This window comes from Vombatus ursinus, unplaced genomic scaffold (assembly GCF_900497805.2).
Source record: "Vombatus ursinus unplaced genomic scaffold, bare-nosed wombat genome assembly UNPS02011431.1, whole genome shotgun sequence".
Lineage (NCBI taxonomy): Eukaryota > Metazoa > Chordata > Mammalia > Diprotodontia > Vombatidae > Vombatus > Vombatus ursinus.
The window spans coordinates 2,385,318-2,407,544 of record NW_020951209.1 but is presented as its reverse complement, the minus strand read 5'-3'; the positions used below and the strand labels follow the sequence as shown (position 1 = coordinate 2,407,544).

Sequence of the window (22,227 nt, the reverse complement as noted above, 5' to 3'; positions counted from 1 at the left end):
TCAGATTGGTTTAGAAGTTGGAAAAGAAAACCTGCTCTACCACCGGGGTATGAGCCATATTGCTGTGAAATGACTATTAAGCAGTCCTTCAAAATGCGTCATGTTTTGATGTTTTAAGCATCAACTTCCTGAGAATATAACAGTAGCTATTAGCTACTGCTATCTGTTGAGTGATTGTCAGTTCAAGTTTCTGATTTTTTTTTTAAATAAGCATTTCTTCTGTGTGGATGAAATAAACTGAGCCTCATACCTAATTTATGTTGTAACTTGAGTACATTTTTACTTCCCCTTTTGGGGAAGACCCTATACATGAGCCAAATCTAAACTTTAAGTGATTTCCCCCAGGAATTTGGGGTAAAGTTGTAAAGAGCCAGAGTATGAGACCCTGACAACTCTTTAGTGGCCAGGATGCTGTGGATTTATGTATGTGGGTCTAGAGTTGTGTCTCTTTTTGAGCTGGGCCCCAGACAATCTGAGCTCAGTAGCAGTTTTGAATTGTTACATATATATGTTATTTCCCTAAATAGAACGCAAATTGTCTGATGGTAGGGGATTGGCTTAGTTTTGTGTTCTCTGTACCCTCATTGTCTGTTATAAGCACAGGAAGCTTACATAGTAACTTACATAGTAAATTACTTAGTAAGTTACATAGTAAGCACTTAATAAATGCTCATTGACTAGACCAAATGGCAAAAGAGGTCCAAAAAGCCAATGAGGAGAAGAATGCCTTAAAAAGCAGAATTGGGCAAATGGAAAAGGAGGTCCAAAAGCTCACTGAAGAAAATAATTCTTCAAATATTAAAATGGAGCAAATGGAAACTAATGACTCTATGAGAAATCAAGAAATTATAAAACAAAACCAAAAGAATGAAAAAATAGAAGACAATGTGAAATATCTCATTGGAAAAACAACTGACCTGGAAAATAGATCCAGGAGAGATAATTTAAAAATTATTGGACTACCTGAAAGTCATGATCAAAAAAAGAACCTAGACATCATCTTTTTCAAGGAAAACTGCCCTGATATTCTTGAACTAGAGGGTAAAATACAAATCAAAAGAATCCACCAATCATCTCCTAAAAGAGATCCCAAAAGGAAAATTCCCAGGAATATTATAGCCAAATTCCACAGTTCCCAGGTCAAGGAGAAAATATTGAAAGCAGCCAGAAAGAAACAATTCAAGTATTGTGGAAACATTCAGGATAACACAAGATTTAGCAGCTTCTACATTAAAGGACCAGAGAGCTTGGAACATGATATTCTGGAGGTCAAAGGAGATAGGATTACAACCAAGAATCACCTACCCAGAAAAACTGAGTGTAATCAATGAGGGGAAAAAATTTAAATTCAATGATGTAGAGGAATTTAATGCATTTTTGAGAAGCCAGGCCTAAACAGAAAAAATTGACTTTCAAATACAAGACTCAGGAGAAGCGTGGAAAGGTAAATGGGAAAGAGAAATCATAAGGGACTTATTAAAGTTGAACTGTTTACATTCCTGTGTGGAAAGATATTTGTAATTCATGACACCTTTTTCATTATTAGGGTAGTTGGAAGGAATATGTATATATAGACAGAGGGCACAGGGTGAGTTGAATATGAAGGGATGGTATCTAAAAAAGAAAATTAAAGGGTGAGAGAAGAATGTACTGGGAGAATGAGAAAGGGAGAGGTATAATGGGGTAAATTGTCTCACATAAAAGAGTCAAGAAAAAACTGTTACAGTGGAGGGGAAGAGGAATGAGTGAATTGTACTCTCATCAGATTTGGCTTAAGGAGGGAATAACATACACATCCGATTGGGTGTGGAAATCTATCTTACCCTACAGGAAAGTAGGGGGGAAGGGGATAAGAGAGGGAGGTGTGATAGAAGGGAGGGCAGATTGGGGGAGGGGATAATCAGAAGTAAACACTTTTGAGGAGGGACAGGGACAAAGGAGAGAGTAGAATAAATGGGGGCCGGGATAGGAGGGAGGGAAATATAGTAAGGCTTTCACAACATGACTATTATGGAAGTGTTTTACATGACTACACATGTCTAACCTATATTAAGTTGCTTGCCTTCTCAATGAGCGTGGGTAGGGAAGGAGGAAGGTAGAAAATTTGGAACTCAAAGTTTTAAAAACTAATGTTAGAAATTGTTTCTGCATGCAACTGGGAAATAAGATACACAGGCAAAGGAGCATAGAAATCTATCTTACTCTACAGGAAAATAGAAGGGGAAGGGGATAAGGGAGGGGAATAGAAGGGAAAACAGGTTGGGTAAAGAGGGAATCAGAATGCAAGTCATCATGGGGTGGGGGGAGGGGAGGGATGGGGAGAAAATTTGGAATTCAAAATCTGGTGGAAGTGAATGTTGAAAACTAAAAATAAATCAATAAACTGGGGGAAAAAAGAATATTACATTTAAATCCCTTTATTTTTGAGGTTCTTTCAAAGTCAAAGTACCTGTAAGAATCTGTGGCAGGAAAAAACAAAGCCCAACTACGGAGAGTATTTTTTCAGTCACAAAATTACAATATTCAATAGATATATTTTTAAAAGGCAGTTTTCATTGTACCCTTCCTTTGACCTAGTCCATGATGGAAAAAATATCTTGTTTACCACAGGATTTCCTAAATCGATTCAATTCAATAATAAACAAACATTTATTAAATGCCCATATTAGACAAGGCAATGTGATATTCAATTTAATCACAAGAATGTTATTTGCTTTAGTTGTACAATGTCCCACCCAGAGAAAGGAAACCTCAAAAACAAAGAATAAAAACAAAACCCCACAGACCTGGAAGAATACAGTATTGTACTGACTTGGCAGAAAATTATGCTGTGTATCTCCATTCCCCTTTCAGAGTTTCAATCTCCAGTAGAAATTCTGACCATTAAGCTAACTTAAAAAACCCATTTCCTGGAAGACTGTTGTCCTGTGAGTCAGTGACTCACTTTTTTACCAGCCAGACCTCATTACGTCTTCCATAAGGCTTCATGGGAGGGTCATATCCAGCACAGAAGTAGAAATCAGTCTGGTAGTTTGCTGTTCCTTCCAGGGCTGAGCGTAGCTGGGCTGCGTGAGACACATAATCAGCTTCTTTAGCATAACCACCAAACTGCCTGTGGGAAGAAAAATGATGAAAGGCTGTGTTGAGAAATGGCATTTACCAGGTCTGACAACCCAGGGGAGGAGGGATCTGGGCTCACACTTTGCTATTTTTAAGAGAAATATGGGACGTGTACCTCCCAAAATTCTATAGGGAGCTGCCAGGATTTTTTTGTTATGGTCTCTGTTAACCTCATGACCATAGCCTTTCACTGCTCTGTCTCCTCTAATACTTCCTTTAACTCAGCTTCTCTTCCTTCTCTGCCTCTTTCCCCAGCCATCTGTGGGCACCAACTAAAAAGAAACAGCTGAGGGAAGTGAACCCAGAGCTCTAACAGGACCAAATCATCCCTTTTATTCTCTAAGTGCGAGCTTAGCAGCTAAGATTCCGACCACCCAGCAGTTCCAGACCTAGAATCATGGATTAACAGCTGGAAGGGGCTTTGAGGGCATTTGTTCAATTCCCTCAGTTTATAGATGAGTTATATGGTGATTCACTTCTTTTTAAAAGAACCTATACAATCTGAATATAGTCATGAATTAAGGTTCTGTATATACTTTATAGCATACTCTCCTTAAGAATGAAAAAAAATAATTTATAGTAATACCTCATAGAAGGACATTTCCTGAATCAATTTTGTGGCCAAAGGATTGAGAAAATATGGTGAGTTGAACCTTCCTTTTCTGATTATTGCTGCTCTTAACCTGTCTCCTACTTTAAATTCTCTCCAGTGGCCTAAGTTTATCATATCAGGTATAGGGTTCTGCCTATTCCCTGAACAACTCTCATAGGAATCAGGAGAAATTTGTATTTCCAGTGAGCTTTTATGACTCAAAAGTCCATTTGCACTGAGCAAATTCTCGTCAGATGCATTATTTTTGGTGGAGCTCATGTTTTCTCTCTCTCTCTTTTTTACAAGTGGTTAGTCATTTTTAGTAAGAACTCAACAATTTGATTATAAAAACACCCAATATTTCATCTTTAAGGGAATTCATTATTTTAACATTTGGGCATGGTTGGCAATCTTAGAATATTATAATCTCTGAGAAATTAGGTTGGGGGGGGCAATGGAAAGATGTATGGTGAATGTAAGTGACCACAGCATATTTCCAATGATGACCCACATTCATGTCACCACCAAGAAAATATAGAATCAGAAAATGAAGCAGGCTGTTTGTGTGTTACAAGTAAGGGATGGACAGCTTCACTGTTAGTTTTGAAATGGAAAAAGACTCAGAGAAGGTGGTTCTTAATCTGGGGTCCACAGATTTCAGGTGGCCCATGAAATGGAATTAGAAAAAATTATATTTTTATTTTCACTAACCTCTAATAGAAATTTAATATTTTCTTCAATTATGAATATAGGCTACACATATTATTTTGAGAAGGGTCCCATAGTAGGGTTTACCAAACTGCCAAAGGGGTCCATGACAAAAAAAGTTAAGAACCCCTGATCTAGAAGTCATCGACAAGCATTTTTAATGCTTTAAAGACATTTAAATGTCTACTATATTCCAGACACTGTACTGAGTGCTGGAGGTGTAAAGAAAGGTGTTTCAACACATTGGTGGATGCTTTCTTGAGGATCTATGGATAGACATGGACAGGAATGGCATAGGCCATAAAAGAAGCTTTAGAGTCAGAGATCTTGGGTCAGAGATCCTGCCTCTGAAGCTTCCTACCTGTGTGACCCTAGGCAAGTCACGTAATCTCCATGGATATTAGTGTCTTCATCTGTAGAAGGAAGGGAATGGACTAGATGACCTTGAAGGTCCCTTCTACCTCTAATCTAAGACCCTATGGGCGAAATGCTATTCAATGGAAGGAATACATATCCAGTGACATATTGAAGTAAAGTTTAGATAGCAGCTACAGAATATATACAGAGTTGACATTATTTCCCCCACAGAGTAGTAGAAGAAATATATTGTGGATGAGGGCAAGTTGATGTTTATCTTTATTTATGAAATAACACAAGAAAAATGGACCTATATGGTTTAGTGATTCTGAAGGGAGACTACACTAACCATAAGGTAAAATACTGGAAATGCTTTACCAGCAATTATAGAATTCAAAGTAGGGTAGAACTTTAAAGGTCATCTAGTCCAAAGGATGCCTGATGCCTTATATCCTCTAAGATCTCTGATAAGTTGTTGCTCAGGCTCTACTCTGAACACTTTCAGTCATGGAAGAAATGGCTATGATGACCTCAATTGATTTTAAGACAGCCCGAATTGTTAGACAGTCCTTCCTTATATTGAACTGAAATAACCTCTCAGAAACTACCACCTATTGGTCCAAATTCTCTTCCCTAGAGTCAGAGCCTTTCCCACTTAGAAAAACATACCAGAATTTGTTCCCTGTTAGCACAGCCTTCAATTACTCAAGTTTACCTTTATGCCATGAAGAGGTATCAGAGAAGGGCTTTGGTGGAGGATTTTTAAAAATGTTATTTATTGGGGCAGCCAGGTGTCATAGTGGATAGAGCTCTGGCCTTGGAGTCAGGAGGACCTGAGTTCAAATCTAGCCTCAGACACTTGACACTAGCGGTATGACTCTGGGTAAGTCACTTAACCCTAAATGCCTCACCAAAAAAGCAAAAAAAAATATGTTATTTATCATTATGAAATTGATTAAAAATATAATTAAAGACCAAAGTGAACTCATGTTCACATAAGAAGACCATCTAGTAATTAGCAATTGTCAATAAACAACAGTATAGCAATACTGTATACTTAATGATCAAACCATAATGTGCTAAAACCCAGATAGTAAGTGAATTACTTAAACATTTCAACAACAAACATTTCTGGCTGTATTTTTCTTCACTGTTCAGCTCCTTGGAACATGCATCTTATTTAGAGTTCTCATAGCCACATTATGAAACTAAACTCATTATAAATAGGACTTTTAAAATTTATCTCTGGACTTGATGTTATCTATATAAATAAAGGATCTGTGGTTTTATTCTAGCATAGTGTAGAAATTCTCTCATCCACTTCAGATTCCACTTCATCTATGATTTAGGAGCTAAGTCCTACTGAGGCACTTAAGTCTTGCAGAGGTTAAGAGACTTGCTCAGGGTTACACAGTTAGTAAGTATCAAAAGCATGATGTCAACTCAGGTCTTCCTGTCTTGAAGTCAAGCACTCTGTTTACCACATCAGGTTGCCTCTGCTTAAGAATGTAGAAATTTCTTATGGCTCCACCTCACAAGCATACCATCCACTAATTGCCAACCAAGAAAATACCCTGTCCCGTATATTACTGGCTTCCAAATGCAAACCAGCAATCTTTGAAAGCAGCAGGAAGTTGCATAAATGTCATTCAGCACTTGTACATGAAAGGAGACCCAATTGTGCTGCTGACTCAGCTTATGACGATCTTGGACAAGTAATTTCACCCCTCTTTGCTTCCAGTGTATAAAATGAGAATAATAGAGTACCTGTTCCTTTCCTAATTAATGAAGATGTTTTGAGAGTAAATTAGATAATGCCTGTAAAGTTCTTTGAATTCCTTGAAAGAAATATATACATACATACACATATAAATTACAAGGCATTATTATTTATGCCTGGTTAACAGGTCTATAAATCTTCTTCAAAGATGTTTTCATGGATCATTCTACTTCACCTGCACCAATGTCATAATCCAGTGTGAATAACAAATAATTCGGTGATCAAGGAAACCAAGGAAGAACACAAAAGTCATAGATTTGGAAACACAAAGGCTAAAAAGATTGACTAAAAAGAAAAAGCCAAGACAGATATTGCTGAGAAATAAAACTCGATCTTACGAGAGAGAGGTAATAGTAATTGGTGGAGGTTAAGGCCAGTGGCAATAAGAATCATATCCAGGGTAGGAGTAGAAGTGCAAAAGAAAAAGAAATGTAATGGAGGAAGCATGACACAATGGAAAAGATGCTGAACTGAGAGTTAGACCTGAGACCTGGGTTTGAATCCCAGCCCTTGTTGAAATTCCAGCCCTACTACTGTCCACCTGTGTGTAGAGTGAGTTGGGCTAGGAGATCTCTAAGGTTCCTTCCTACTCTAAATCTATGATCCCAAGTTCCTTAACTAGAATCCCAAGAATGACTTCCCCATACCAACCATTCCAATGTTAATTCTTCCTATACTTGTAATTATTAATCAAGAAATTTTTAGGAAGCACCCACTCTGGAACAAGACACTGTAATAAAAGTACAAGATTTAATATCTATCCTCAAGGAACATTCAATCTAGTTGAGAGATTAAGGTGAATATATGATTAAATGCCAAAATTACTGGAACAGACACATCAGATTTCATTGAAACATTTGCGATCACTGTGGGGGCCATGCTAGTCAGGAAAGGTCTCTTGTAGGAAGTATGACCTGACCTAGAATGAAATAGTTGTTCTCATTCTAAAAAGGAATTAAGAATTAATGGGAGATACCTGAACAGGAAGTTTTTACTGGTTACTTTGCTTTTGTTGATTACTAGAAAGCCTTTCATTCACTTCTACATTCATGGCTTAGTCATTTACTGCAAATATACAAAATGGATCCAAGCATAGTGAAAATAAAGTAGTGCATCTAATGTTCACATAGGAAATTGTCCTCTATTTAAAAATACCACTAAAAATAATGTCAAGAACAATTGATATCTATAACCTGGTATCTTCCAGGGAGACAGTTTAAGCTTGCTATGGTTCTGCCTAACTTTAAACTTCTTATCATCATTTCTGAACAGAACTGAGTTTGACTTTCAAGTCAAAGAGTCATAACAAATCCTATTAGTCACTTGATATGCATGGATGACATCAACTTACATGGCTTCGCTGAAAAACATATTAAGTAGCTAATGTATCATATGGAAACTTTCTCCAACGATATCAAAATGTCATCTGGACACAGTAAGTGTAAAATTCTCAAGCAAGGAAAGATAAGAGACTGAATATTTGGAGAATGAATTGGGAGAGGTCACATAGAACCAATAAATAAAGGCAATACCTCCAAAGACCTGTCGGAGAATCTGAGGTCACTAAAAGCAAAATCCAGAAATGATACTTGATAACAAAATGATGACAAAACAGAACTTGATGTCTCAAATGATTTTGAAATTGAGATGGGCATATAGATTGGAATTCCAAACAACATTTTTGAGTTTGATGGCATAAACCCAACTAGTAGACTGAGTATGCCACAAATGAATAAAATTTTCGAACTTGGTTTCTATAATAATCAACCTAAAAGAATATATTCTCTCACAATATTTGACATAGAGATGCTGGTATACAACACCCTGGTTAGTATTTCCCTGCTTTGTAGGGAACCCCCTACAATGTTACAGAAAATGGGTTGGCCTTTGGGAGAATTATTACTTTTACTCTTACTAATGCTATCCTACCATATCACTATGATGATAACAATTATGACAATGATGACAAATGAAAAAATTGAGACATCTGGGCAGTTTAGAGATTGAACTGAACCTCTGTCAAGAGTTCTCCCCCACCTCCCTAAGTGGGGGTCCAAATCAGGAATCTGGCCATTTAAAGATAAATATCTAGCACATAATTTTATTTGATTGTTTGAGTATAGAGAGGTTCTTAACTTTGTGTATGTGTGTCATGGACCCTTTCATGATCTTATGAAACCTACAGACTCCTTCTCAGAATATCATTTAAAGATGCATAAATAAAATAGATGGGATTACAAAGAAACAGATTACATTGAAATAAAAGTGCAATTTTTTCCCATTCAAGTTTATGGAGACCCGACATCTATCCATGGACTCAAAGGGGTCTGTGGACCATAGTTTGAGTACCTCTGCTGTAACTGAACTAATAAATTCTCAGGAGTCAGAGATTTGTATCAAAACTACTAAAATCTTTCCCTAACTGGTCTCTTTTGCTGTTTTTTCCCATTGTGACCAGAAATTAAATGGGTCAAGAAAATAAGGCCCCAAACTAGGAGCTATATTTTTAGAATAGAACGAAAGGATGATGGTACAATATGTCTGTAGCTTATAAATGATCACTGGTCTTAGTGTAAGTATATTTACATTCATGTATTATAAGCACAAATGATATGATCAGGGCCTTTTTTATTTAAAGAGACTTGACTCTGAATGTCTCCTTCACAGCACTAATAATATGAAGAGCACTTCCAAAATTATACAAAATAAATTAATAATGTTTATAAATCAGCAATCCCTCTATTATGAAGTCACAGATTAGAAAAATGACCTAAGGGTACAGTATTTTAGCACTGAAACCAGTCTATCATCTAATTCATTCCTCTTAAAAATAACAATTTTACATCTCAACCTTTTCATTCAATTCTGCTTTTCACAGAAACCAGTAATGACAAGCCTTGTCCTACAGAGTACGACACCGTGTTTGATTATGCAGTGCCACCCAGTGGCTATTTGAAGAATTACTATGTGTAGTCAATCTGACAGTTTAAGTCAGAGGAAACCTCCATAAACTTGGTTTTCCTCTGAAGTTAGACTCTGAAATAATTTGGAATAAGGTAGATGTCTTTTCATTCCTTGTTTTTCTTAACAGAATCCAATTTAACTTTTATTTGAACCCACATTTCTATATTTTTGGAGGACCACATTGGCAAGGTACTTTTGCTCAGCCAAATCAATTCAACGTGTCCTCGATGGTTATCCTTGTTGAATATCCTTCCTCTGCTATGGCTAAGCAAATCTCCTTTTGTTAACTGTTGACTGATCTACAAGTGTCTCATTTAATTCCAAAATCTAACATAAACTTCCAGGGGTCTGGCCTGAGTCAGAACCATGATTAACAGTATTTATATAGATACAGTATCTTATAACATTTGTATATTAGGCTTCCCATTTAACTGCATGTCACAAATAGGCACTATGCATTCTTCAACCATTTGGTTCTTCTCATGAGAACTCTTACCCCAATTCTTAAATGGTCACGGATCTCATTGAAGAGACCCTGTAGTGTTTTGGGGAACATCTGGTCCTGCCATATTCCATTATGATAGGTAATTCAATGATGTACTTTTTGAGAAATGATATGATTTTGGGGCCTCTAGGAACTAGGTCAGAGGCAAAGAGCAGGGTTAAAGCCACAACTAACAATTTCGGAGTTCAGAACAAGCAGTATACAATGTCAGTAGAAGCATTACAAAACACACTCTTGAATCAACTTTGTAATAACTTACTTGCCAACTCAATTTTTTTTAAAAAATCTAATCAGTTCTCATCTTTCTTGACCTCTCTGAAGCATCTGACACAGTTTACTAGCCTCTGCTTCTAGATACTCTTTTCTCTGGGTTTTCAGGACACTGCTTTCTCTCCTTTTTTGCCTCATTTGCTGGATCATCTATATACCAGGCCCCAAAGAGTGAATGTACCCTAACACATTTGCCCTGCTCCCTCTTCTGTGTCTTTACACTCTCTGGGTGTGATCTCATCAGCTTCCTTGGGCTAGATTATCATCTCTATGCAGATGGCTTCCAGATCTATATCCAGCCCCACTATCTTTCTTGAGCTTTAGTCCCAAGTCAACAAATGCCTAGTGGACATTTTGAACTGGATGTCCCATAAGCATCTCAAGCTCAACATGTCCAAAACAAAATTCATTATCTTTTCTCTCAAGCCTACCCTTCTCCTGAACTTCCACATTTCTATTAAGGGTTCTATTATCCTTCCAGTCACTATCTTAGAATCATTCTTATTCTATATCCTCCACCTTTATCTAACCAGTTGCTAAGTCTTGTTGATCTGATTTCCATAACATCTCACATCTTTCCACTTCTCCACTCTCACAGAATTACCACCCTAGTTCAGGCCCTTATTATTCTTGACTGGATTACTTGAAATAGCTAGAATACTGAAATACATCTCCCTCTCTCTACTTTGTCTCTTCTTCAGTCTAGCCTCCACAAAGCTGCCAAAGGGATATTCCTAAAACAGAATGTTCAACACTTGCTCAAGACTATTTGGTGGCTTCTTATTGCCTCTAGGATCAAAAACCAGTCATTTTGATTATTATAAATACACAAGTTAAAAATAAAGGACATATGAAGAAAGATGCTAAAGATGCTTTCTGTATCCAGGGAAAGAATTGCTAAATAGAAATAAGTATAGAATGATTTTATATATATATATATATATATACACGTAATGATTTTATATATATATATATCATATATACACACACATATATATATATATTTCTATATATACCTATTTGTGTCTAATGGTAGCCATCTCTAGGGTTGGGGGGAGAAGGGAAGAAAAAAAGAAATTTACATGATAACTGTGTTATACATTTGGAGGGAATAGCAAGTTGTACATGGCAGATTTGCAGTTTCATTTGCAATCATCTTTTTTATTATACTGTGTTATGGAAATGCTTATTTTGCTCCATGAATTGAAAGTAAAATAAATTTTTAAAAATAAAAAATAAAGTTCATATCCCCCCAAAACAATTCATTTGACATCTGAATTCCTCCATAGCCTGAATCCAATGCACCTATCCAGTTTTATGATATACATTACTACCCTTCACAAACTTTTTAGCCCAGCTAACTGGCCTTCTTGCTGCTTTTTGAGCATTATAGTTCATCTCTTACCCATGTCCCTGATGCACTGAGGCCTCCCTCCTTACCTCTGTAAGTCATCTCTAGCTTCATACCACTTGGTGGAGAGACCATGGACTAAAGGTTCTGAAGGAGATATACACTTTTAGAAAAAGCCACTCTGTTGCTTGGGGGCAGCTAGGTGGCCCAGTGGATAGAGTGCTGGGCCTGGAGTCAAGAAGACTCATCTTTGTGATTTCAAATCTGACCCTTGATACTTACTAGCTGTGTGACCCTGGGCAAGTCACTTAACCCTGTTCACCTCAGTTTCCTCATCTGTAAAATGAGATAGAGAAGGAAATGGCAAACCACTCTAGTATCTTTGCCAAGAAAACCCCAAATGCAGCCATGAAGAGTCAGACATGACTGAACAATAATAAATGCGTTGTTTTTATTTACTTGACTTTACTTAGTTGTTTGTGGAGGCTATAGGGTGAGTTAAAGGGGTAGTGATAGGGATCAAAAAAAGAAAGAAAAAAGCATCAAACACAAACACACAGAAGAAAACAAAAGTTCAGAAGGATAAGAACAAATGGAAATTTTACTGCCTTGTTACATTTAATATATACTTCAGAAAAGCAAACCTGGGTCCAGATATAATCTTTCTTGTTTCCCTTGTTAAAATCAGAATAAAAAAGAAAACAGATTAAAAAAAAATTCCTATCTCCTTCAAAGTTTGGCTTAAGTGCCACTTTCTGTAAAAACTTTTCCTTATTCTCCCAGATCATGGTACCTCCCCATTGCAGCCCACAAAAATATCTTAGATTTACTTTATGTGTATCTTGTTTATGCTTATTTCCCCCAATTGAATGTATGCTTGAGGTGAAGGACAGTTCTATTTTTCTTTCTGTATCCCCAATGCCTAAGGCAGTGGCTAGCATACCATAGATGCTTAATAAATTTTGGTTTTCATGATGAAAAAAGAATATGAGAAGTAATGAAAACAAATTCATTTGGGAGAGAAAGGAGAATTTAGGACATTGGCCAATGAGGAAAAAATGAAGAATATAAGCTCCGATATGCATATACCCACACGAAGAAGCCTTTCGGTGCCTTTGTTGGCTCAGGTAGGGGATGCAGGAGGGCCAAACTGATGTGGGGAGAAGCAGCTAACTTCAGGTGCGGGTTCCAGGAGAGGAGGAGAAGAAGCACCATCTGGGAGCTTTGTAGTTTAAGTATTCTTGCTAGCTAGTGTGCTACATTGTTTTTGTACTGCTTAAAGGACTAGAAATGCTATCAAAATATAGCTAAAATATTTCATAATCTTTAAAAATATTATTTAAAAAATTTTGTATTCTCTAAATTTCTTTGCCCTGGAGAAAAGCTCTGATGGGCTGGCTTTTATGAGGAAAGATATGGTACAGGAAAGAGTGGCAAAGCATAGTGTCAGCCACTACATGAAAATTCTCTGCCCTCTCTTTTCTCCAATCCTCATGTGTTCAAAGAGAAATGAAGCAGTATACAGCCTAGAGCTTCATGCTCCAACATATTCTCTATGTGACCAAACCTTAAATCAGAAGAGACAGATGATTAACTTTTACAAATTTTTGCTAGAACCCAGTCCTTCTGCCAAAGTTAAAGGGCAAATTTCTAGATATATTGACATGCATTTCAAAATCCATCTCTAGATGTCTCTAGATATACTGACATGTATTTCAGAGCACACTTATTCTCATGGAACATGAATATTTCTGTGATAAACTCTGAAAAAAGATGAAAGGCTAGTAAGTATTTAAATCCCTTCTATCTAAACCTTATTTTGTAGAGGACTAAGAACTTCTCAGTTATTCTCTTCATTTTTCATCAACTGCTTAACTTAGTTTTGACTCCATAAACATCATGTCCCAGCACAGAGTACCATCTAGAGACCTCCCCTCCCCCTTGTCCTCTCTTTGCAACTTCCTTTTGTGCATTGTTTTCCCTCTTTAGATTGTAGGTGCCTTGTGGGCAGGGACTATCTTTCTTTTTCTTATTTGTATCCTTAGTGCTTAGCACATAGTAGTAAAGAAGATTTGTAATTTTGCTTAAAAAGTTACTCAATCATGGACAGCCTTTGACCCAGCAATACCACCTATACTAGGCATATATCTCAAAGATATCAAAGAATGAGGGAAAAGACCCATATTTACAAAAAAATATTTACAATGGTTCTTTTCATAGTGGTAAAAAAAACTGGAAACTAAAGGATTGCCCACCTATTGGAGTATGGTTAAGCAAATCGTGGTATATGAATATACTGGAATATTATTGTACCACAAGAAGTGACAAAATGGTCAGATTCAGAGGAAGCCAGGAAGACCAAATGAATTGTAAAGACAAAAAGACCAAAGAATTAGTGCAGAGTAAAGTGAGTAGAAATAGGAGAAACATTTATATAATGACAACAACATAACAGAAGGAATCAATTTCGAAAGACTTTGGAACTGTGATCAGTGCAATGACCAATCAAGATTCCAGAGAACTGGGGATGAAACAAGCTGCCCACTTCCACACAGAAGTGATGGACTCAAAGTATAGCATAAGACATTTTTGGATATGACCGATGAGGGATTTTGTTTCCTTTGACTACCATGAGGGCTTTCTTTTTCATTTTTTGTTGTTGAGTTGGGGAGGGATAAGTGGGAAGAAGAGAAAATAAATGCTTGTTAATTTACAAGAATAATTAATTTGAATTTTTATAAAAAGTAGTTGTGGGTAGTTCCAAGTTCTCACTGGGGCTGGTTTTATTTTTTTTAATAAACACTATTATTATAATTTTTGTAATAATAACAACATTATTAAAAGAAACAACTTTGAAAAACTTAAGAATTCTGATCAATCCAATGACCAACCATGATTACAGAGGACCGATAAGGAAACATGCTGCCCATCTAGGGCCAGAGAAGTGACCAACTAAATATGCAGAATGAGACACATATTTTTTTTTGGACATAGTCAATATGTGAGTTTATTTTGCTTGGCTATGCATATTTGTCATGAGGGGTTTTTTTTTGTTGTTCGTTTCTTTCAGGAAAAGGTGAGAGAGAGAAAACAAATGCTTGTTAATTGAATTTTTTAAAAAAATAAGACAACATAGAAAATTGGAGGAGAGGTGGAGCCAAGATGTCAGATTAAGGCAAGAATTTGTCTGAAATCTCCAAATTCATCTCCGAACAATTATAAAATAATACCTCAAAATGAATTTTGTAGTGGCAGAACCAAAAAAAAGGATGGGGTGAAACAATTTTCTAGTCCAAGACAACTTAGAAGGTAGGCAGGAAAGGTTTATTTCACTCAGGTAAAAGGAGAACACAGTTCAGTGCAGGCACAGTTCAGCTAGCCAGCAGCAGTTAAATAATTAACAACTTTAGCAAAGTTGCAGGATGTAAAATAAACCTATATAAGTAATTTCTATATATTACCAACAGAGCCCAACGGCAAGAGATATAAAGAAAAATTCCATTTAAAATAATTATAGACAATATAAAATACTTGGGAGTCTACCTGCCAAGACAAATCTAGGAACTATATGAACACAATTACAAAACACTTTTCACATGAATAAAATCAAATCTAAACAACTGGAAAAACATTAATTGCTCATGGATAGGCCAAGCCAAAATAATAAAAATGACAATTCTACCTAAATTAATTTGCTTATTCAGTGCCATACCAATCAAACTACCAACAATTTATTTTATAGACCTAGAAAATATTAACAAAATTTATCTGGAAGAGTAAAAAGTCAATATCAAGGGAATTAATGAAAAAAAAATTGCAAAGGAAGTGCCCTAGCTATACCAGATTTCAAACTGTATTATAAAGCAGTAATCATCAAAACAATCTGCTACTGGCTAAGAAATAGAGTGATGGATTAGTGGAAAAGATTAGGTACATAATACACAGTAGTAAATGACAATAGTAATCTAGTGTTTGATAAACTCAAAGACTCAAGCTTTTGAGACAAAAACTCACTATTTCGCAAAAAGTACTGGGAAAACTGGAAAACAGGCTGGCAGAAACTAGGTATAGACCAACACCTTACACTGTAGAACAAGGTCAACATGGGTACATGATTTAGATATAAAGGATGATATCATAAACAAATTAGGAGAGCATGGAATAATTTACTTGTCAAATCTATGGAGAAGGAAAGAATTTATGATCAAACAAGAGAGCATTACGAGATATAAAGTGGATAATTTTGATTATATAAAATTAAAAAGGTTTTGTACAACCAAAACTAATGCAACCAAGATCAGAAGGAAAGAAAAAGCTGGGGAAAAAAAAGCAAGTCTCTCTGATAAAGGCCTCATTCCTCAAATATATGGAGAACTGAGTTAAATTTGTAAGAATACAAGTCATTTCCTAGTTGATAAATGGAAACCAGTTGATAAATGGTCAAAGGATATGGACAATTTTCAGATGAAGAAATCAAAGCTCTCTCTAGTCATATGAAAAAAAATGCTCTAAATCACTATTCATTAGAAAAATGCAAATTTAAACTACTCTGAGGTACTTCACACCTATCAGATTTATTAATATGACAGAAAAGGAAAATGATAAATGTTGAACGGGATGTGGGAAAATTGGGACATTAATGCACTGTTGCTTCATTCTGGAGAGCAATTTGGAACTATGCCCAAAAGGCTATAAAACTTTGCATACCCTTTGCTCCAGTAACACTACTGGTAAGTCTGTATCCTATAGAGATTTTTTTAAAAAGGGAAAAGAACCTATTTGTAGAAAAATATTTATAGCAGTTCTTTTTGTGGAGACAAAGAATTGGAAATTGAAGGGATGTCCATCAATTGGGGAATCGCTGAATAAGTTATGGTTTATGATTGTAATGGATACTATTATACTATAAGAAATAATGAGCAAGATGCCCACAGAAAAACCTGAAAAGATTTATATGAACTGATGCAAGGTGAAGTGAGCAGAACCAGGAAAACATTGTACATAGTAACAGTAATATTGTACAATGATAACTGTGAATGACTTAGCTATTCTCAGCAATACAATGATCCAAGACAATTCCAAAGGACTGATGATGAAAAAATGCTATACACCTCCAGGAAAAGAACTGATGGAGTCTGAATGCATATTAAAGAATACTGTTTTTCACTTCATTTTTTTCTTTTTTGGTCTATGTTTTCTTTCACAACATAACCAATATAGAACTATGTTTTGCATGATTGCACATATATAACCTGTATTAATTGTTTACTGTCTTAGAGAGGGAGAGAGGAGGGGAGAAGTGAGAGAATTTGGAACTCAAAATTTTATAAAATGAATGTTAAAAATTGTTTTTATATGTAATTGGGAAAAAATAAAATATTATTAAAAACATCATCATTTCAGGAATTAAATTGTACTTCTTTTCTTTGAAAAACATTCTCTTACGTGGAATAGACAGTGATACTTTCTCTCTCTTCCAACTCAATGCTTTTATCACTGGGAATTGGAGTATCAGCTTGAAACTGGTTTGGAATCCGGAACCAGACTTTCATTTTCTTCTGTAGACAGCCATCCTCATGGGGGAATACAGCAAAGGATATAGGGACAGTCATCCCCATCCCAACTCCTAGAAATGAAAAAACACAGAGAAATAGACACAAAGTCAGATGTTAGTTATAGCACCCAGGCCCATGATACAGCTAAATATTAAAAACTGGTCTATGATACAACAGAATACTGATAACTAATTATCTTAAAGTCATGCCAACATAGTCTCTTTTCTTGTAATGGAATTGATGCTGAATATTTCAGGTATAAGATCCATACATAACACTGGATGGTGTATTTGTAGAATGTCTTCTATGTGTCCAGCACCATAATAATGAAAGGCAAAATACCATAGTGGATGGAAGGATGCCCTTGGTGTAAGGTGAGCTGGCGATGAATTCTCACTTAATACACACCCAAGATGCATAACCATGAGTACTTATCTTAGTACCACAAGCAATTCTCTAAGAACATAAGCGACAATCAGCTAAACTGCATCAGTGTAGGGTGTTTCCATGCCAGTACAGTACAGTTACTAGACTGATAAAACCACAGATCTGTACAACCAAAAATACCTCCCAATAACCACCAAATGGTGCAATCTTAGCCAATAAATATTCACTTAATCCTACTATGAATCCAAACTATATCTTATATATGCAGAGTACTTGACAGTTTAGAAAATGCTTTCAAATACATTATCTTATGCAGTGCTCAGAACAAGTATTCTTATCTCCATTTTACATGAAGACAGAGACATTAAATAATTTGTCCAAGGTCCCACAGACAAGAGAGAGTCATCAGGACTAGGGACTTCTGGTACAACATACTTTCCATTACAGGATAATCTCATTATGTGGAATAAAATATTTTTATAAGTTCCCATTGGTAAATGTATTCTTCAAAATCTTTGGTTTTAGAAAACATCACTGAAATTATAAGTAATTTATTAACCACAGTAGGCTAGTAAGACCTCCAGCAGCAACCTAAAAATTAAAATGGCTCCCTTTTTCCATCTTGTTTGATGTCCCCAGTTTCTGGTTTCCTGCAAAGGAAAATCCATCCTGGAAGGTAGAAATCGTATTACAAACTCACACAATACACAAAGGAATTTCTGACTATTTTGTTAGCTGTTGCTAAGAACTTGGTGGTCCCTTGTATTCTTTAATGTTTTTATCAGTGACTTTGACAAAAGCTAAAGATATTGGATTTCTCACCTTTGTGGATGACACAAAGCCAAGAGGGACAGTTAACATGCTGGATAACAGAGGCAGGATATAGACAGCTTGAAAATTGAATTCAGTGAAATCCAATAGGGATAAAATAATATGTTCAAAAATCAAATTTTCAAGTATTAGATGGGGCTTGACAGCAGTTTGGGAAAAAAAAAACACTAGGGGATTTAGGAGACTAAAGAGTCAGTATGAGTCCACGGTGTGATCTAGTAGCCAAAAATAATTAGTGACCAAGACTAGGGAGGTAGTTATATTTATCCCAGTCAGATCACATCTGGAGTGTTGTGTTTAGCTCTGGGTACCACATTTTACAAAGGACATTGATAAGCTAGATAGTAACCAAAGTGGGGTTAACAGGATGTTGAAAGGCCTAGAAATTATGTCAAACAGTCTTGCTATGATGACCAGAAGCCATGCTCATGAGATCTGTGGGAGACTTAGCTCTTTCAACCCCAGAACCCCTACCCTAGGACTCCATTGTTCTGACTGGTGATTGCCTCAGTCACCCACTCCTTGTAGGCGTGACTCCTGCTATGTTTCCTTTACTTCACTCTCAGGGCATCTTTTCTTATCTTTTCTTTTTTTCTTTTTGTATTAGGCAATTGGGGTTAAGTGACTTGCCCAGAGTCACACAGCTAGTGAGTGTTATGTGTCTGAGGCCGTATTTGAATTAAGGTCCTCCTGACTCCAGGGTTGGTGCTCTATCCACCTCGCCAGCCCCTCAGGGCATCTTTTCAACAACTGACTTGCCACCATTGTTTCTCCTCTGATCTCTGTTTTCTAGTTCTAGAACCAAATCAACTCTTCCACTGCTGCAGGGAAGGACCTGAAGAATCAGCTTCCCTATAGCTCGACTCATCCTCCCTGTAACTTTCCAGACCTCCCTGGCCCCCACTCCCCTATATGTATTTTTTTTCCTCTACTGAAATGTAAGTTCCTTGAGAGGACTGACTGCCTTAGCTCTTCCATTTGTATCTCCAATACTCAATACAGTGCTTGGCACATAATCATTGCTTCACAAGTGCTTTTTTATTCATTCACTCATTCATTTATTCATTTGAGAATCAGCTGAAGGAACCAAGGCTGCTCAGACTGGAGAAGAGGGGACTCAAGGGAACATAATATTGTCTTCAAGTATTTGAAAGCGAATCATTTTTTTTTCCATTGGGCAGAACCCTAGTTACAATGGGTGGAAATTACAAAGAGGCAGTTCTGGGCTTAATGTAAGAAAAACCTTCCTAACAATTAGAATTATCCAAAATTGGTTGGTAGTGAGGCAATGGGTTTTCCCTCACTAGAAGATTTTTTTGATGGAAGACTGGATATCACTTGTCAGGTAAGTTTTAGAGGTATTCTGTTCAGATAAGGATTGGATTAATTGACTTCTAATGTCCCTTCCAACTCTGAGATTCTGGAGACTATGATTCTGTAAAAAGATACAATCTCAGCAATGCCAAAAATGGCCTTAAGAAATGGAGTTATCCACTTTTGAGGAGGGATAGGGTCAAAGAAGAGAACAGAATAAATAGGGGGTAGGATAGGATGGAGGGAAATACAGCTAGTCTTTTACAACATGACTATTATGGAAGTATTTTGCATGACTACACATGTATAACCTATATCGAATTGTTTGCCTTCTTAATGAGGGTGGGTAGGGAAGGAAGAAGGGAGAGAATTTGGAACTCAAAGTTTTAAAAATGAATGTTAAAAATTGTTTTTACATGCAACTGGGAAATAAGGTATACAGGCAATGGGGTATACAAATCTATTCTGCCCTACAGGAAAATAGAAGGGGAAGGGAATAAGAGAAGGGGGGGTGTGATAGAAAGGAGGGCAGATTAAGGGAAAGGGGTATTCAGGATGCACGCCATCTTGGGATGGGGGAGGGGAGAGATGGGGAGAAAATTTGGAACTCAAAATCTTGTGGAAGTGAATGTTGAAAAATAAATTAATTAATTAATTAAAAAAAGAAATGGAGTTATCATTATCTACTTTACATTCTATACTAATTGTTCTAATCTGCCACCTTCTGCAACCCCTATTGATAGCAAACTCCCATCAAACTATCACTCTCCCTATCCTTGTGTTATTTAATTAGCCACCTGCTACAGAGCAAATAATTCCCAAACCCCAACCTTGTTCTCTCATCCCCATTATCTCTATGAGAGGAGGGACCATGGTTTTTGTAGCCCAGGGCCTTGCACAGTGTCCAACACATGGAAGTTATTTAATAAATGACTGTTGATTGCTACTGTAGTCATTTGCTGTCAGGTTTTCCCTTCCTACTAGACCCATGAGAGGAGGGACTATGTCTTAGTTAAGCTACATCTTCTCTAGTGCACAGAGTACGTGTTTTGCAATCATAGCTACTTCACAATAACTTGTTGAATCATGACTAATGTGGAAATGTTTAATATGATTGTACATGTATAGCCTATATCAGATTGCTGCCATCTTGGGGAGGAGAAAGCGGGAGGGAGGGAGAAAAAAATTTGGAACTCAAAATCTTATAAAAGTGAATGTTGAAAACTAAAAAAAAAATGTGAATTGAACAGTCTGTAAAGAAACTACAAAATAAATTAAAACAAAAACAATAATTTGTTGAATCAAACTGAAGTCAGCTCTACATCCTTTCCAATGCTCTTCCCAATGAAGCACCTCCTTTTCTTGCCTCTATGTGCCACCAGCACCGGCTTCTCAGTAGTTACTCAACAGCAATTGGGCTGCTGCAACAAAATAACTGTGTGTCTTGCCAGACTCTCATGGGCAGGTGAAAGTACTGAAAATCTGGGTCTTATTGCGGCACTGACCTTTGTCATTAGAGCCTCCAACATACTTCAAAACTTTTGGCATTGCCTCCTTTAAGGCTTCATCAAAGGGCTTGTCTGCCACTTCCACAGTAGCAAACTTTCCACCTTCACAGGTCCTTTCTTCATAGGTCAACTCTTCCTAGGGAGACAAAACACTTTGTAATTAAGTAATAGCAAGCTTCAAACTGTGATCTAGCCAGACAAAATAAGGTTCCAGCTATAGGAGACACAAATCTGTTCAGGGTCGTGACAGATGGAATGAGAAAAACTTCAGTGGGAAGCTCGATGGGGATGATTAAAGAGTCATCATTTACTGGCAAATACCTCTGAGGCCTTAGAATGAGAATAGCATACAATCCATAAATCCAAACTCTTGTCCATTTCCAGTGATAGGCCATCTTATTTAAGAGCACTTTATATACTTTTGATTATCATAAAGGCAATATGGCCTAGTGGATAGAGCACTGGTGGCCTTGGAACCAGTATGACATGAATTCAGGTCCTGTTTCTGATACAGACTGGCTATGTGACTCTGAGAAAGTCATTTAACCTCTTGAATGGTCTAGGACAAGGGTCTGCACACTATGGCTTGCCAGTCAAATCTGGCACCTGCTTGATTTTTGTATGGCCATAAGCTAACAATGGTTTTTACATTTTTAAATGTCTAAATATTTTTTATATTTTTAAATAAAGATTTATTGGAACACAGTCATACTAATTCATTTATATATTGGCTGTGGCTATTTGTGCTTTAAAGGCAGAGTTGAATTTTACGAAAGAGACCACATATTGCACTCCTGTGCTTGGCACACAACAAATTGTAGTGATGCGGTTATAACTCAATCACATTTTGAGTGCCATGTGTATCGGTGTACTGCAAAATTTATTTATTTTTTAATTACCATTGGATACCCATCATTTCCAAACAAGAAAGGAAGAGAGAAAAAAAAAAGTTTTATTATGATTTTCTGAGCTCAAGGCAGAGATT

The 22,227-nt window shown here is 36.6% G+C and overlaps 1 protein-coding gene across 1 annotated transcript in view; it reads right to left on the bottom strand.

The window, feature by feature from the left end:
- Positions 1–2,401: 2,401 nt before the first annotated feature.
- Positions 2,402–22,227, bottom strand: part of HEBP1 (heme binding protein 1) — a 31,933-nt gene continuing 12,107 nt past the window's right edge. The window contains exons 2-4 of the mRNA XM_027856393.1: positions 21,240–21,378; positions 17,093–17,273; positions 2,402–3,112 (exon numbers count right to left, since the gene is read on the bottom strand). Coding sequence (XP_027712194.1) covers positions 2,941–3,112; positions 17,093–17,273; positions 21,240–21,378 — 492 coding nt within the window. The 3' untranslated portion in view covers positions 2,402–2,940. The remainder of the gene's footprint in view (positions 3,113–17,092; positions 17,274–21,239; positions 21,379–22,227) is intronic.